The 18479-nt window shown below is 38.8% G+C and overlaps 1 protein-coding gene across 1 annotated transcript in view; it reads right to left on the reverse strand.

Annotated features, from left to right (window-relative positions):
• ispd (isoprenoid synthase domain containing) overlaps positions 1-18479 on the reverse strand; it is a 41257-nt gene that overhangs the window by 5942 nt on the left and 16836 nt on the right. Inside the window, exons 7-9 of the mRNA XM_014468918.2 lie at positions 14017-14094; positions 13829-13921; positions 11420-11551 (exon numbers count right to left, since the gene is read on the reverse strand). Of these exons, the coding sequence (XP_014324404.1) occupies positions 11420-11551; positions 13829-13921; positions 14017-14094 (303 nt within the window). The remainder of the gene's footprint in view (positions 1-11419; positions 11552-13828; positions 13922-14016; positions 14095-18479) is intronic.

An 18479-nucleotide genomic window follows, 5' to 3' on the forward strand; every position in this document is an offset into this window, starting at 1 on the left:
ATTTGGAGCTACATTCCACAGAAACATCCACGAATAAGCAGGGGATTCATCCCAAAACATTTTCGCGGCAAATAGTAGCACTGTACCTCTGTTGGCTATAAACTACTTTAAGACGGAGTACCCAGTTTCTTCAGAGCGAGAGCAAAACAAGATTCAAAATCAGTAAAGTGGATAGGTCTATCTTATATGTGGAGTTTCTGAGAAGGTTTGAGAGAGTTGGGATCATGAATTTTTCAAGTTTCAGCAACATGAGCAGGATTAAAACAGGAGAAAAGCATGTTTGTGTGAGCAGGACTGCATCTGAAAGCAGAAAAATGAGAGCAAATCAGAACTGCTTTATGTGTGAGTGGAGTGTTTTGAGTGAGAGCAGCACATCTAAATGAGAAGTCAGGCTTTTAGACCAAAAATTTTGTCTTTTTGTAGTTGAAGGAATCAGTGCCACACTATGAACTAGAACTGGTTTGAGATACCAGTTACTTCCAAAAATCTGTGAGCAGAGAAAAGACGTTTGTGTGAGCAGAGAGATGAGAGGGAAGCAGAGCATATTTTAGCTCAAGTGTTGATTGTTTAGAGCAAAAAAATTTTAGTTTTCTGTGTTTCTGTCTCTAAGTTAACATCCATGATTGGATGTGTCAGACACCAAACATTTGAAACGAGAACCCACATACCAACAACGCTAAACATATGTAATCTGACCCTGGAGGATTTGCATGTCTTCATCCTCATGTCCCAGAAGCATGGATAAGAAGGTCAAGACCGAATCTCTGTGTCCGCTGCAGCGTTGTGACAAAAGAGTCCCGGTGTGGGACATCTGGTTTCATGAAATAAAACCTCAAGGAAGCTCTTAGATAAAACCCACAAGCAAATTAATCAGATTGATAGCTCTATTTTACATAATTGGCTGGATTTTGTTACTAACAATGTGGATTTAATTTTCACATGTTCCAAAAAAGCTGCTCTTCAGGAGTGTTTTCTCTTTATTTTTAGAGCCTGTTTTTACAAGTTTCACTTTACCATTATTGGACATAAGGGATCCCTACTTTCCACTTCATAATGATTAACAGCCACAAATCCACACTTTGAGCATTACCCTGCCAGACAGATCATAATTTATATGTAATAGTGGAAGAACTATCATTAGCAGTGAGGATCGCATTAAATGGGAGAAAGTGACACACTTTTTTCCCAAAATTTATTGCAGAGCAGCTGTTACTTCCATTGCTGATTTGGCCAATCTCTTGGTGGCCTGGTGGAGTTTATGTATTTTCTTTTGCAGCAGAAAAGTCCAGTCCCATAAATTAACAGATAGCATTGTTAGAACATCTAAACAGTGCTGTATATAATCTGATCAAGCAGCAACTAAAAGCAAAAAAAATAATAATAAAATGACTCCCATGTGCTGGAATGCGCAAACACACAAAGGCCGTCTCTGCGGTTACAAACGTATGGAAAGGAATTTCAATTATTAGCCTGTAGTTTTGCTAACTGTTGAAAGGGGAAAAAGTCTGACGAGACGTGACGCCACAGCCCTTTGAAATAAAAAGCAGAGGGAGAATGCAGGAGGAGCCCAACGGGGGGACCACACAATAAGCAAAGAAAGTCTCTCACTCTTTACTTCTAAATGCCGCAATTGCAATCAAGCTTCCCATCTAAGACGAGCCTGCAGCAGGTCTTCTGCCCCACAAGAAGGGGCCAGCTTTGAAGCTGAAAAGTCCTAAATTTAGTACCTTTAATTGTGACAATTTGCACGTCAACTCTTTAATAGAAAAACCTGGCATGGCGCCTGATCCAGGCACGCTGGAAAAGGCTGCTAGAGTCACACCAGCTACCATAAGTGACGCAGCCAAGAGCATTAGGAGTTTTTACTGCCTCATTTCATCATCCTAATATTTTACTGTCAAAGAACTAATAGTTTTTTCATCCACTTGAGGGCAGTCTCATTGCCAGGACTGAAGCCAGACGGCGTTCTCCACTCAGGGAGTATTAAAAGAAAGAGCAACCACCTGCCTTGAACCTTTCTGAACATTACTCTTGCATCTGTCCTTTCACAGATGCAGTCGTTTCTCTGAAAAATTCTCCCCACATGACCTGAGAGCTCCTGAAGCCCAGCGATACAATACTGGTAAAAACACCCATTGCATTAGTCTGCGCAAAGATAGTGTTTCAGGGATTGTGACAGCTCATCCCTGAGTGGGTTTTGTGGTCGTTGGGCTCTCTTCCTCTTCTCTGTGTTTACTGACGACAGGCAGTAGCTAGGGGGCTGAACTGAGAACAGAGACCCCAGGTTCAATTACTGGTCAGAGAGAGCCCTGACTTTTACACGGCTGGCGAGGCTCAGATGACATTTTGTAAACACTGATATGTTTGGTTTGGAGGTACTGGAGTCAGCAAGGATCATTTCCATTATGTATGTAATTTAATGAACAGGGGCTTGATTTATTTAGACCTTGATAAACTGATTTCTTGACTGGAAAGTAGTGAATGAACACCTAAACTTTAAATAAGGTTTGAGTAGGAAGGTTTTTATGTAATTACTGTTAATTAGAGAGTGACAATACACTCAACTTAGCAAACAAGACTATTCACATGATTAGAGGAATAAAAGCAAGGTGAGATTTTGCTAATGCTTTAAGCAAATCAAGACTTTTTGACTAAAAAAAAGAGAAAAAAATGAGTTTATTTGTCTACAAAGTTGGTTTTGTTTGAGGAGGTCTGAGTGCACAATCAAACTCTGATGCCGACCAAGAAGCGAACTTTGGTTCGCCTGAATACCTCAATTCGGTTGAAGTGAACTCTGGTGCAGTTCAAATACATATGTGTATGTCAAGCTTACCAGAGGCTACTCTCAAAGCAGAAAGGAGACTGTAGCGCAGGGCATTCTGGATAAATACAACCGAAACAAAACATGCGAGCAGGAGAAATGGCTTGTGGACTTTTGCCAAAGACAAAAGAGAAATACTACAACCGCTAAGATCTGATGCTGCGCCATTTATGTTTACATTGCGTGAAGAAGGAAGTGGCGCTCAGTGTCTTCTTCATGTTGATTCCTTCAGTGGTTCTTGATGCAGCGCCACCACAGGCGAGGAGGGGGAACAGGTTTTTATTAATGAGTTTGGATTGTTTGACAGTGCAGTGTGAAAGCGAATCGCAGCAGCTGAAAATGCAACAAATGTTGCAATTTTGGTCCCCAACCGAACCCGACTGTGAAAACACCTGATAGTCAACAAACTTTGCAAATGGAAATATTCTCGTTCTAATAAAATATAGTACCTGTATTTATTTCCTCACTCTGGCAGTTAAATGCTTTAGCAGCAAATAAAGCTGATTCTGATTTATTTATGCACATTAATATAGCTAATATAGCTTATTAATACTACACACTTAGTGCACATAATGTCTGAAGATTATAGAGCAGGTCTGTAACATAGTTTTACAAAATAAAGAAGTCACACATCTTGTCTATGAGGTTTTTCTTGTCTTCACTTGTAAATTGAAGTTGAAAGCATTTGACTATTTACTCCTCTACTGTCAGAGCACTGAGCTATAAACACAGGAGTTGGACCGAGCCAAACTGAGAGACAGACAGCTGAAGCTGACATGAGATGACAGAAACATAACCATGAAGTGTCTCAGTGGAATGCGTTTTATTGAATTTTGCCAAAGTATTTGGATCGGCTGCCTCAGAGTCTGCCTCGCTTCATCTGAAAATTACTGTAATGTAGGAAAATGCAGACTACTGTCGTGCAGCATCCTCAGATTTTCCAAAGGTCCAAAGAGCCCAGCAGGTTTAGCTTTTGCATTTTTTTTACCTGCTTTCTAAATCCCTCGGAGAACAAATGCTGCCACACAGCCCCTTCATGGTACAGTGATTTAGCTCTTTCAGTGCGGGTTTCCAAAATATCCTGTCTGGATCGGACAAACAAAAGTCACGTCTAACAGGTCCTCTCTTTCTGTTTACCCAGGACACTGAGCAGGTCTGCATTTCCACTGGATCCCCTCAGTGAGAAGTTTTTTAAACAAGCTCTGATGAGCGACGACTCTGTTTGAATTCACATCACTGAAAGACGAACCTCAAAACAGAGAGCCGAACAATGGGACCTTACATCCAGAGGTATGAAAGCATGAAGGCACGGGTTGGGTACACAACCACACACAGTCTCAGCGGATGCCTCGTTTACTTATCACACTGTATCCCTTACCCAGGGAAGCCAGGAGCGCTCCACCTCACGGGGCATCGGAGGTCAGCTGCAGGTGCAGGAGTATTTTTACAAAAAACTACATTTGTTAAAGCCTGATTTACATTCTGGATTAGTGTCCTCAGTTCCACCCCTGATGCAAGCAGGAGATTGTCATCACTGTGAGCTGAACACACAAACAGAGGTGCAACACTGTGTTTTTGTACTGTTGTCAAAATACCAGCATGCCACAGACTAAACAGCAGAGGGGGAACAGATAGCATTTTTTCCCTAGACAATGTGCGCAATCTCAAAAATCCAGGGCTAAGACATTTAAAACGTTAAATGAAGGGTTAATGCAGATTTTTAACATAAAATGTAGAAATAATTTAGTAATTCATTCAATTGTCAAACTAAAAATAGACCACTTGCTGAAAGAACATAATCAGAGAAGTAATTAAGACAAAACTACAAAAAAATACATACATATTTGTATCTGATTTTTTAAAAATTCCTCTTTGTGTCAAATTCAGTGGAGTAATTTTAGATTCACTTGGATCAAAATCTGTATCAAAAAAATCTCCTGTAAACATCTTTTGCAATACAATTATTAAATGAACAAGTAGCAGTATGAAGACCAAATGACACAGCAGACAGGTCGCGGATGAAATTATGAAGAGGTTTAAATCATGATTTCCTTCCTTCTTATAAACCCCTCAAGAAAAAAAAGAAAAGAAAAAAATAGGGCATTGTAGTCCTGTCCTATAAAAAACTGAATTGTGCAAGAGCCTTTTTATATTTTGAATCTAAAATGTTCTTTTTCTTCAAAAATCTGATTTTGTTTGTTTTAAGAAAATTTTCCAAGTTCAGTTTGTAACTGAACGGATAAAAAAAAAAAAGACATTTAGCCTTCATGGCCTAAATCCATGGCCTACATGCAGAAAATATTCTGAACAAACAATCCCTGCAGCGAAACAGGGTGGTGGAGGTATCATGCTGTGGGGATGTTTTTCTTCAGCAGGGACAGGGAAGATGGATGGAGCTAAAAACAAGTTGTTAATGTTAATTTAGCTCTTTGTTGTTTAGTAATTAGGCAAACAGGATTATCTTCAGGTGTAAAAGGAGTCTGAATACATATGCAGGCTATAATCTTTTTATTCTAAAACATTTGAAAACGCGTGTTACAAAAACCTGCAGTATTCCAACCCTCGAGGACACCGTTGCTCTACAGCATCTCCTCTGCTAAGGCAAATTGTGCTTTAATTTGTAACATCTAAACATTTCTCTTAGTTTTTAAGATGATTTTGAGTTGCACAAAAACTGCAGCAGCAGAGCTAAAAGGTAAAAGCAAAGGGATTCACTAACCTAAATGAAACTTGAGGTCGATGATCTGTGGGTGGCCAAAAACATTCAGAGACCAAGTGGCATAACTGATTTACATGCATGCTCACACACAGCCTCCGTGATTGACTGTTTACAAACTGATTGTTAGGAGCGGCGAGCATTAATCTTCCCGGAGCTCACGCCATCTGTTTGACATACAAATCCCCGCTTGGGGAGACATCTCCTGGTCGTCTGAGTGAAATCTCCTCAGCCCAAACAGGGAGCGCCTTCTGGTCTTTCTAATCTAAGAAATCAAAGCTGAATAAACACCGCTCTGGTATGTCTAATTCCTCGAAGCCAACTCCAGCGGTCAAGTTTCACACATACCACCCCGCATCTGGAGCCTCCTCAGCGGGGAAGATAAACGTTGATACCAAGCACGTCACAGCGGTGAAGGTTTCTCCATGATTCTGACTGCAGAGTTCTACAAATGGATGGAGGTGAACGATGCTGTGTTTCAGTCTGCGTGGAGAAGCAAGTTCCCACAGGAGCTGCGTCTCCATTACTAATATGAGCAAAATTCTGGCATTATAGTCCGCTAGTGTTGAAAAAAATGCAATTTAGCAATTCTGTGGTTAATGAATAAGTCATTAAAAATTATGCTGCCTCCTTCCACTTCCTGTCGTCTTCTTTGTCTTTTCTGCCAGTAGTAACATCTGGTTGTTGGGTGATACAGATTTCAGAATTATATCATAATATTTTGTGGTAATATTATGATTACAACAAAAACAATGATAAAAAATCTATTACTTAATTTTGAAGTAACTGTCCGGTTGTGACTGCAAAGCACAGCAGACAAATTCTGCTCTGGGCTGTAACGATTCCTCGAATGATTCAAGTTCCTCAATTATCAAAACTCCTCGAGGCAAATTACCTGCCTTGAAGCTTCGTTAAATTATGTTTTATTATTTAGTGCACCGTGTTCCAGCTGGGTGATTATTTGTGTTGCGCAACGTTCTCACTTCCACCTATGAGTTATTCGATTACTCGAGTAATCGTCAGAATAACCGATATAATGCTTGATTACTAAAATAATCGTTTACAACAGCCCTACTCTGAAAAATCATTCCCATTTCAAATAGGATTCTTTAGGATGCCAGTTACTTAAAGAATTTGGATTTATATAATTAAATTGCACATAAAGGCTTCATTTAATCATATTTTTAAATTTACTGATATTTATTGATGCTTTCATTGGAAAAACAATGGTAAAAATAACATTTTAGTCAGATTTTTTTCATTAACAATTATTGAGACAATGATAAATCGTTACAAGAAATGGTAAAAGATATGGTAAATGCCCAGAAATGCAGTAATTCAGTCACTGACATGTGCGGCTCATTCAGTGGAATAGCTGGAGAAAATGTTGGAGTGTGTAAAAACCACAGTCTTCCTCAGTGAGGGTACAACTCTAGGAGTGTCACAGCAGCATCTTCGGCAGGTCGTGTATGGTTTCACTTGTCTCCTTTCAGGCCTCGATCCAAACAGGTAGAGGAGAATAGGCCTTTCTCTCCCTCTCCTTTACCTTCCTCTCCCTTTCTTCGTAATCTCTTCTCAGGTTCAGAAATCCCGGTCCGGGCTCTTTGAGGAGGAGGAAATATGGGGTTGGGAAAACATCAGGGCTCTCTCACTGCAGGGATTACAACACCCATATATCACGGTGACAACTCCCTTTTCAGCAGAAGACAAGTCACCAAGACCCTGTGGAGGAACAGATCTTATGACACTTACTTCCTGTCACAGGCGCAGACACTGATAGTTTTTACCGTCAGCGTTTTCACAACATCACCTCAGCGTACGAGGATCCGGTGTCTTGAGTGTTTCCCTGCCAACGTCTATAGACTTTCACGCATCTGATGTTTGGCTTGTGGGCATTTTCAGAGACGCAACAACAAATGGAGAAAAGCTCAAGAGAAGGGCTTTGATCACAGGTAGTTCAAGAGGGACTGCTGTTAGATCCGCATGATGCAATAATCTCTTTCTCCTCTTACAGGCTAACATTGGCAGCTTGCTGTTGGACACAGTGCGTCCGTAATACCATCGATCTAAAGCAAACAAAAATGGCGGAGAAAAAAAAGAAAACAATTTCCCCAACTCTTGAGTGAAATGGATTTTACAGAATAGCTCAACTGTTCGAAAAAAAAAAAACTAAAATAAACTGTTTTTAAGACAAGCAGGCATTGGGAGTGAAAGATGACGGAGAGGTTTAACTGTTTATTCATCAATGTGACTACTATTAATTGCACTTCGAATATTGAGAGTAAATACTATTGTTGTTAAAACAAGAAACCCAGGTAAGACCGCTCCAAACGTCATCTCTACAGCTGTAACTCTGCCGTGTGTGTGTAAATAAAGTACCTAATACTCGGGCATACTTAAGCTCCCCGTTTCAGTTCCATCAACAAATTCTTCTGTATGTACACGGAGGCCAAGGCTCCACATCATCTTTGTCAAGTTATCTTCCTGGCATACATCTTTATTCATTTGATGGCAGAGAATGTCCACAAAATTATTGTGGAGGAGGTAGGAATGATGACGATCAGAGGTGGAGACCAATCTGGCTCTACAAATGTTCTGAAAAGAAAGTCCCTTGCCACTGATCGATTTCATCTGGCTTTTTTTTTTAATATCAGACAATCATAAATGGCAAAGCTTGTTGCTCCAAACACCAAGTTAACCTTTGTCAAATCACGTTTGGTATAAAAGCAGCACAACAAGCTATAAAGAAGCACATTTACAGATACAACAGTGTATCAAAAAATTAACTTCCCCTGAGCAGATGTCTGGTACGCAGCATCATTAAGTATTTGCAGCTTGCTCTGAAATCCAAAAGAAAATATGTGTTGACACTTCCAGTAGAAAAACCAGATCGGCCTTTGCCAAGAACAGAAAATGTAATCCAGATTTTGTTGTCAAGTCTAACTCACAACGTATTAGTTCTCAAGAGATCGAACAGAAGAATGACTTTCTGAGTCCCTTCAAGGCTCACACATTGAGGAATTGATTAACTACTAATAACAGATTTCTGGGGTGATTTTAACAGATTTCTAAAAACATTAACCCGAATCTAATAAAGGCATCTGGGAGACGTTATCCTCATTACAACAAAAGGTTAGCAATGATTTATATTAGCCTGTTTGCTGTTCCACTATCTCAGGCTGAAGCATTTTATCATGGTGAAACACACGTCATCTCTTTCCAATCTTGTTTTATCATTTTCTCTGTCCTGTCAGAGAAGGGGAATGGGTTGACAAATTATCAGCATTAGTCTCCATAATTCTGAGGAAAACCACAATGTCCAACATCTGACACCAGAATCAAACTCATATGTGGGACAGCAGCGTTTTGCTCGCCTAACCAGCGAGGAAAAACGTCTCCTTTTAATTAGAACCAATACACCTCACCGTCTCGCCAACCACAAACAAATCCAGGCAGCTTTCAACTCACCATTTAAAGGTCATATATTGTCATATTTCAGAAAACCAAAAATTTTGAAAGCCGGAACATGCATGTATGCAAAAGAAAAAACAATTTAAGTCCAAATTTTAAAACCCACAGTTCTAATATTTCTTTGGTAGATCACAAGGATTTCTGTAGAAACCAACTTTTATTAGTACCAACAGGGATTAAGTATACATAAATCACAATCAGATTTTCCACAGGTTTTTACTAGGGCTGAAACAATTAATCAAATTAATCGAGAATAATTTGACATATCGAATTTATCATCAATTACATAAGTAATTGATTAATAGTTAATTGGAGCATACAGACTCAAAAACACGCAATCTTCTCAAACAACAACAACATACTCAGAGCAGTAATCCAAAACTGTAGATATAATGTATTCAAATGCTGTAAAAAAAAAATCATATTAAGCATCTTTTACTGTCCATTTTCCAGTCCAAAAAATAATCAACATTTTAGCAGACAATATATAAATATATATATATTTTACTACAGATACATTCTTTGCTACAAATAATCAAGCATTCATTAATGGAATCCTATGTTGTTGAAATTCAGGCAATACCACTTGTATTTTCTAAAAAGTAATTGAATTATTTCAAATTTTGTGTAAAAAGGCTTAAGTGGTTAAATGAAAAATCTGCCGTCTAATCGTCAAAATAATTGATAGAATAATTTTTAAGTTTTTCTAGTTTTTAAGTATTTTTAAAACATTCTTTCTTGACACAACAAGAACCCTGCAATAAAGGAAGGAACAACGCGACTTTGGAGGATGTAGGCAGAGGAAAGACTTTAGCCGCTCGGCAAGGTTGGTGGAACCAACTAACTAGCGCACTCTTTGGTTGCCTAGCAACTCACTCATCCTTTGGTTACCTAGCAACCACTTGTTGAGTAACTCGCGCAGGAGCAGTTATAAGAGTTTGCCACTGTACCTCATCAAAATGATTAAACCCAAAAACTAATCGATGATTATCGATAGACTGATATGAAATGTTTATATTGTGATACGTTTTTCAGCCCTACATTATATTAGCTCTGTTTTTACGTTTTAAGTGTGCACTGTCAGAAAAAAAAAACATTACTAATATCTGCGGATTACCAACTGCTTTTTGCAAATGTTCTTTCCTTCAACATTTAGCAATAACTAGCTGCGTCTGAGCCAAAATCAGCGACAGCAGACTTATTGTCTCATAATTGGCCACATGTCTAGCATTAGCTAATGCACATCCAAACAACAAAGCTGGCCAGAATGGGAAAAGAAATTACGCCTATTTGAGCACTGCCTGATTTTCTGCCAGTCTGTTGAGTCTTAAAGCTACAAGCCCCAAAGGCTTCTTCCTCCTCACTATAAACATAATAAATCATCAGATAAATCAAATTTGACTGGAGGAGTTTGTTATCACTACTTTTGTTTTGGATTTGATGCCGGTTATGTTTCGCTTTCCAAACACAACATTGTCCCTCTGCAGCATCTTTCAGCTAACTTCGTAGCTGATTTGTAGCCCTTTTTTTTTTTCTTGTCCAATGATCTTCCTTAAAATAAATCGAAAGTGTTGTAAAAGTTATCATACATAACCTTTAATAGTTTTTTTAAGTAAAGAAGGTTTGAATAAACCCGGCCTGCTAAAACATCTCCTCGCCTGAGGCTTTGACGCTTTAAGCACTGATTTGTAAAGTCATGCAGCTGCCAGGAAAGCCTCATTTGTCATAAGACTGCAATCAGCCATGAACATAAATCTTGATGAATGTCAAATGTAAGGCCAAAGTAGTCATGAATATTCAACATTTGTCTTGGGTTTCCTGCACAAATCTGTCTTAAAAAAGCTAATTTTTTATTTGATAGCTCTGGTAGCCTGAAACCAGACTCTTCTCCCACTGAAAGATGAATATCTCTAAATTTATGTAATCCTGTAATTACTGAGTCGTAACTCATGGATTTTAAGTCAGCCACATCCACTTTAATGATCTCAGTGCAAGTTTGGCTGACTTCGCAGAGGATTCCCATGACACAAGGTTCAAACAAAGTGCCTTGGCCAACATGACGCTTTACACCTAAAGCACCTTTCTGTCCGTTTTATCTCTCTGGCTTTCAGTTCAGACGTACAGCGTCGGAAAGGAAGAACGCTGATATCCTGTTCTTTGAATCACACAGATTGCCCGACATCTTTTCCCACTTGCACACAAAAGGTGGCGAGCAGAACTTTGCTCATACAGACGATAAAGACAGCAACCTTGCCTGAAGCCAAGACATTTGAACAAAACACTTTAAAAGACGTTTCCCATCTTGTTTTGTTTGGCCTCTCCCTAAATGTGCATTCCTCAGGAAGTCTGAGCGCTCCTAATGAAACGAAACAAAAGAAAAAAAGGGAAGTGTGAAAAGACAAAGCCCTTACCTCAGGCTGATGAAGCCGGATGCCGTAGAGAAGAATATTTCGGGGCCTAGCTGTTGAGGCTAGGTCTATCAGCGCAGCAGACTCCGTCGCTCTCCTGCTGGTAGATGGCTCCTCTGTGACACTCAAATGCATCTATTTAAAAAAAAAAGTATTTAAAAAACAGGGGCAGGTTATTTTGCTTTATTTTATTTCCAAAATAATCCCAGAGACACATGTTATCCTTAAGAGCTAATTAGGAGAAACAATTCAAAGCTGTCAGTTTGTTCTCTTTAAAAAAAATAATTATTTCAATCTATTTTAATATCAATCTCACATTTTAAAACGGATTATTGAGCAAATTAGAAGGATTTTATTCACTGAGTCACGCAGGGCCAAAACTCCACACAAATCTGTCTGAATATAAAAAAATATGGGGAACAAAAGATACTGAAGACTGAAAAGAAAGCATTTTTCAGACCAGAATAAATGAACAGAGATGCGTCCAAAATCAGGTGAAAACGACAAATTTAAATGACTGATGGGTCTTTTAAGTTTGGATGTAATGATTCATATTAACCATGTGTTTTTCAACTTCAATCATGTTTGATAATAGACTATCATGTTAGCATTGTGCTTTAGCATTAGCAGAACTAATGTTTAGCGCCGGTGCTTTAGGGTTAGCACAATTAACTTTTTAGCTAGCAGTACTCAACACTTTTCATTTGTTGATATTTTTGTGAAGGCTACAGTAGAAGCTAACAGAATGTCTTGTAAAAAAAAAAATCCCTGGTTTTAATAATCCAGGTGTTGTTCTGGTGGAAATGCAAATTTCAGTCGGCGTTGCGTTGATAAAGCCAGTAATAAATCCAAACTATTGCATCAAATCACAGGTGATATTCTGCCAAAGTTGTTTGATGTACAAGTTGACCATGCTGAAAAGTAAATATTTTAAAAGCATAATTAAAGAATTAATATTACATTCAAGGCCATAGAAATTTCTCACTGAAAGTGCAACTCTTCTCACTGTCAGGTAAAAACCATGAATAACCTATTTTCTGTTGGTTAAGTTCTTTAATTGGAAGGTTTCTGGCTTTATCCTCACCTTCCTTTCTCCCTTATTGAGTTATTTTATCAATTTCCATGTGAAAACAAACTTGTCACTGATTTCTATTTTATTTCGGAAGGCCTGAATGTGAAGCAGCTAAATAGCTTCATAGGACTTAATCTGATCTCCCTCCAATAGAAGCAGTTTCATATTCCTGCTTGCATTCATCTACATGCAATAAAAGCGAATTTTTATTAATAAAACTCATGATTGATATCTCAACCTCCCAACCCAATATTTGTCATTGGAACAGAGCGTCCAGCTCGTTTATTTGTGTCCTGACTTTGTTTGTAGCCACATCAGCTCAAGGCCCAGCTGCACTTATAACGACCAAATTCTCAGAATGTCTTATTGTCTCTGCTTTCAACCCAAGACAAACAAGAGCTGTTTATGCAAATAAACTTTTCACATATAAACTAAAGGAAAACAACCTTGAAATGAATAAAAAAAAACGCAGGCGGCTCTGTTTGCCTTTAAGGTTAAGGACAGAATGTATTTGGTCTTGCTGTGACAGACAGCGGTGGATGCCCTACTAATGAAGCCATCAGTGACTAAATCTCCAATAAAAATAACACTCTGTGACATTTACACTCATTTCATTAGAGTGGTTTTATGTAATGTGTTTTTGAGCACATGTTCCAAAGCTGGGAACAAGTTTCCAAGATTTTGGTCATCTGGGGAGAAAAGTTAAAAAGTTTAGACTGCCTTCATTAGATGAAGAGATGAAGTTTTCTCCCCCTGAAACTGCAGAGGCGTTGCTGTGGGTTTTGTTCCTTTGCTGTATCAATGAGTGGTTCAGATGACAAAATGTGAAAAAAGTCATTATTTTAAAATATCTGAATCACTTGGGCTCACTGTTAAACTATATAAATAACATATATTATTAACAACACTCTGTAGCCACAGCAACAGAGCCTGATTGCACTCTGTAGCCTGATTTTACACCCAGACCTGCAGAATAATACAAATAACACTTTTATACAACCTTCCTATCAACAGAAAGTAGGCAGGAAGACCTCAAAAAGCAACACATTCAATCAAGAAAAAATTAGAGAAAAACATACTGACATCAGTCATGAAAGGATTACCAAGTCATTTCTTGTCAATTTCTCCTAAACTTAAAGGGAACCTATTATTAAAAATTCACTTTTTGTACATAACACTTCCATTTGAGTCTCAGCAGACTGAAGGTTTATGGTCTTTGTGTTCTGGAGGATAAAGGTTCAGGTTGGCAAGAAGGAAATGTCTTAACAGATCAGAACAATTAGTTTTAAAACACATATCGAAGCGTCGACATGGCTGTAGAGTCCTGGCTGTTAACTCACCCAGATGATCACTGCTGGGTTGAGAAGAGCTCGATTTCCTGCCTCTAACGCCACAATTATGGCCTCCACTTCTGAAGGGCAAAATGGATCGACCTGGAGATCGACGAAAGCAATTATTAAAGAAGATGGGTACAGGTAGTTGTTGCTTGGATGTGTCTTAACTTTATTAGATTGAAAGGGAAACTCACAGAAACCTTAATGAAGTTCCAGTCTTCCAGCAGATGCCTGGCGTTGCCTCCCATCAGATCTGGCGTGACGTTCAGCTCCTGCAGGGATATTTCAAACCTTCAAATGACGACTGGTGCATTCGAGGTCAAGACAAAAAAACTGACTTCAGTGCTTTAGGAACCTTCTGGTTCTCGTCCCTTTCACTCCTTTGGTTATAACCACCTGCTTTCCTGCCATTTATAATTACATGTTTACAGAAATTAAAAGCCAGAATGCTCTATAGGGCCTGTACTCATTCTTTTAGTCAAGGTGGCAAAAGAAAGAAAAAAACATTCACCCTGGCAGAACATTTCATACTTCACAAAAATTAAAGTGCAGAACTCTTGGGAAGTTTCATAAGTTCTTCCTGCTGCAGCATTTGTGCTTAATAATTGCAAGACACAGTTGATGTGTCCGGAACAAGCTGCAAGAAAAAGACTGATGCCACTTTGTTCTTGTAGACCTCCAAGAAAGAGGAGACGTATCTGTTCTTGTGGAATATATACTGGTCTTTATGGAACATCTGCCGTAATAGAAAAAAAGGTTTTGTAGTTATACAATGCAAATGATGTGTTTTGCAAATTCTCCAGCTTTACCGTTTTATGCTAACAGTTCACAAATGTGCCCAGTACTTTAACGGATATTCAATGCATAGAAAATTATCAACTTCATCCATCCATTTTCTGTTCACCCTTTGTCCCTAATGGGGTCGGGAGGGTTGCTGGTGCCTATCTCCAGCTACGTTCCGGGCGAGAGGCGGGGTTCACCCTGGACAGGTCGCCAGTCTGTCGCAGGGCAACACGAAGACATACAGGACAAACAACCATTCACACACACACTCACCCCTAGGGAGAATTTAGATAGACCAATTAACCTAACAGTCATGTTTTTGAACTGTGGGAGGAAGCCGGAGAACCCGGAGAGAACCCACGCATGCACAGGGAGAACATGCAAACTCCATACAGAAAGACCCCGGGCCGGGAATCGAACCCAGGACCTTCTTGCTGCAAAGCAACAGTGCTACCAACTGCGCCACTGTGCAGCCCAAATGATCAACTTGTGACATTTATTTTAATAAAAATAAAAACATTTACAGTGTTTTTTTCTTGATGATCCAGTAAATACACTATAATCATAAGTCACATGCAGGTGATTTTGTAAAAAAAAAAAAAGAGCAGTGGGGGACTGTGATTAGAGGGATTAGTGGACTGATTGCAATAAAAGAGAAGCAGATGTGCTTGACATCTTTGGATTCCTTTATTTGAAATGATTATTTAGAAAAGAAAGTGTCAACAAGATCTAAAGAAAAACTTTTTGCAGTTGAAAAGTATAAAGCGGACTTCTTGAAAACATCTATTAATGTCTGAATGTGGTTGAAAAATTGCTCAGGTTAATAAAATAAGTTACCAGGGCCTAACAGTCTCTTCCCAATTCAAGGACAGGGGACATCGCAACAAATGAAGAAAAGTATGAAAGTATTCTGCAAGAGAAACTTCTTCTAACTTTCCAGGGAAACATGATAAGCAACAATGTCTCAGGAAAAATAATAAAAGCAGAACAAAAATCTGAACATTCAAATTTTGACCCAGAAGCAAACAAACAGATCAACTTCAGAAGACGAAGAAACACATTAAGTATCAACTCTTCTGATAAATTAGCTGTATTTGCTAATAAAGGCCTTTAAAACCATTTGTGTCTGCAGAAACATTTCACTATGACTGTAGTTAGTAGTCATTATTGCTCTTTTCGCCTCCTGCTGTGTCAGAAAACATTACTTCTTGGGCAAAATTAAAAAGCAAAACCTACACGCAAGCCAAGTTAAATTACATTACGGTGAAAATTGAGTAAAATCACGACACATCCAAGAACTATAAAAACTTTTATGCCAAAACAGCCCCAACATGGAGGTACTGATGTTTCCAATGAGTTCTGGCCTTGGTGACATAAAGCAACCAGATCACCCAATGAATTCATTTACCAATCATCTCTTCTGTTTTGCATCTAATTACGCTCTAAAACTGAAATGTCATGCTTGCATAAAATAAACACCATAATAGACATCCAGAAGCCGTCTTTGGCAGTGAAACACAGTTTGTTCTACCCAAACGAAGTAATGGAAAGCAATTGAAAATCTGTAATGGTTATGGGAAACATGTGTTGGGGGCTAGTGGAGATAGATAACAGCTCACTGTCTATGGAGAAAAATCAGTTCAGTCCAACATGTAAAAGATTTGGAAGCTTTGAACAGAGAAACTGGCATGATTTAAACCAGGATGGCAGTGAAATCCTGAAGTAGACGTGTTTGTTTAAGATCACGTTTGGAGAGAAACCGCTAAGCTCTCAACACTGCAGGAACTTAGAAGTTGCAGTAAGTTTTAAATTTAAAACGAAACCTGAAACCATAACATATTTCTACTGTAATATTGCTTTGGAAGTACAGGGGTACGGTACTGATCTAAGGAGATGAGAAAAACAACTAGCGTGAGCTTGAAATTGAAATGATGAACGATTTGTTCATCAGTTGAACAAGAACTCATTAAAGCTAGACAAATAAAAGCGCAACGTACCAATACAGATAATTAATAAGCGTGAAAATAATTGAACTGGAAGGTGTTGCAATGACAAACAGAGACAGTAAGAGATGTGAGTTGTGGCTTTAAAGATTTAAGGTATTGCCAGAATTGACTGGAGCACCAAGTAGTCAAAACAGTGAGTGAAGGTTGGATGCCTGTAGAAATGTGATACAGAATTACTAAATTGTAAAATATTTCTTTTATTGTTTCAGTCTTTTTTAAGAGTAAAATATGATTGATGTCTCTTTATTATGTGACAAAAACAAGGTTGAAAGATTGTTTTAAAGACCTCACCATGTTTACCGTAACAATCCTGGTTGTAGTCCGTTACATGTTGCTGACAACACTCCTCTGAATCTAAAGAAATCCCAAATCATTTTATTCCATAGTCTTCCTCTCTCTAATAGCATGCGCCGCCAATTTCTCCACCTGCACACAAACCCAAACTACTTATCCCTGTGTTAGATCCACGAAATGGCGCTGGGACAAAAGTAATTTTTCATCTTCCGCCTCCTGTACTTGTCTTTCATCCCCTCCATTATTCTTCCTCCTTTTCCAAACCCAGTGAAAAGGATGGATCTGGTTCCTTACAGGCACACCGGAAAGCCTCGGCCCCACAGGCCACCTGAGCACAGCTGGGAATCTCTCCAGACAGCCGATCCAAAGGAGCCGACAGAGGCTCCAATACATCACCGAGGCTCTGTTCAGCGCCGCACAGCGAGAGGTGCGCGCTCTGGCACCGGATCATGGAGAACTTGGAGCGGGTTTAAAGGAGGATGAACTCTTTAGATCACTGCAGAACATTAAAATTAAAATGTGGAGTGTTCTGCCACCAATCTCTACTGTCAGCGGTTACACCCAGGGAAGATAAATACAGATGTGCAAGATAAAGGAGACATGTCTCCAAATATGAAGACTGGCTTAGTGTGTTGTGAACATGTGGTGAAATACACTAGAAATCTAAGGAGAGTTGTTTGGGAAACCATAACAAAAAGCGGTCAAATGTTCTGTCTTTAGCTTCCAAATCCCGTCACAAAGCAAACAGCTTCAAGAGTTTTGGGATTTTTGACGAAGCTGACGATGATGAACTGCTGTGTCAAGTCTTCTTCAGTGCATTCCACAGATTCTCAATGGAGTTCAGGTCTAGACTCTAAATTTTCACATCCTGACAGACTGGCGACAACCAACCAGACACTGTGACTGAAGATAAAGTACCCAAAACAGACGAGATATAATTAATCATCTCAAATGACTGGAAGATCAACAAAGATTACAAGAAGCTAAAGAATTACCAAGGAAGAAAAGTGGAGCTCAGATTTAGCTTGGTGCTTCCAGAGTTTAGATCTTTGCATTAGAAAAGAGGTTGGTGCAAATAACAAAAAATATATTTGAATTTTGTTTTAAGTAGCACAGTTTTGATGACATAGCAACTTGATGCCAAATAACTGCGCTGCAAAAACACAAAATCTTACCAAGTATTTTTGTTTAGTTTCTAGTGCAAATATCTTAGCAAACCTGAAATAAGACTAAACCAACTTACAAGTAGCTTTTTAGTTGACTTTTAATTCCTTAATATTCCTCCTGGATTATGGCAGGAAAATCTCACCAAGTGAGCAGAGAGTTTTGCAAGCAAAGATTTGCTCCGAGCAGAGACTAAGTGTGAGCGCAAGGAGAAGTTTTGAGTGCCATCATTCCAAGTTTTGAGAAGAAAAACATGAAGTCCTGCTTTCAAAATAAAAATGCAAGCAAAAGTATTAAAAGTTTTGAGAAGGAAAGACATGAAGTTCTGCTTTGAGACTGAATATGTGTGCTCTTATTCCTCCATACTCAACCAATTAATCAAATTTTGAATAGCAAATTAAACTGTAAAA

Source organism: Xiphophorus maculatus, chromosome 3 (assembly GCF_002775205.1).
Source record: "Xiphophorus maculatus strain JP 163 A chromosome 3, X_maculatus-5.0-male, whole genome shotgun sequence".
Lineage (NCBI taxonomy): Eukaryota > Metazoa > Chordata > Actinopteri > Cyprinodontiformes > Poeciliidae > Xiphophorus > Xiphophorus maculatus.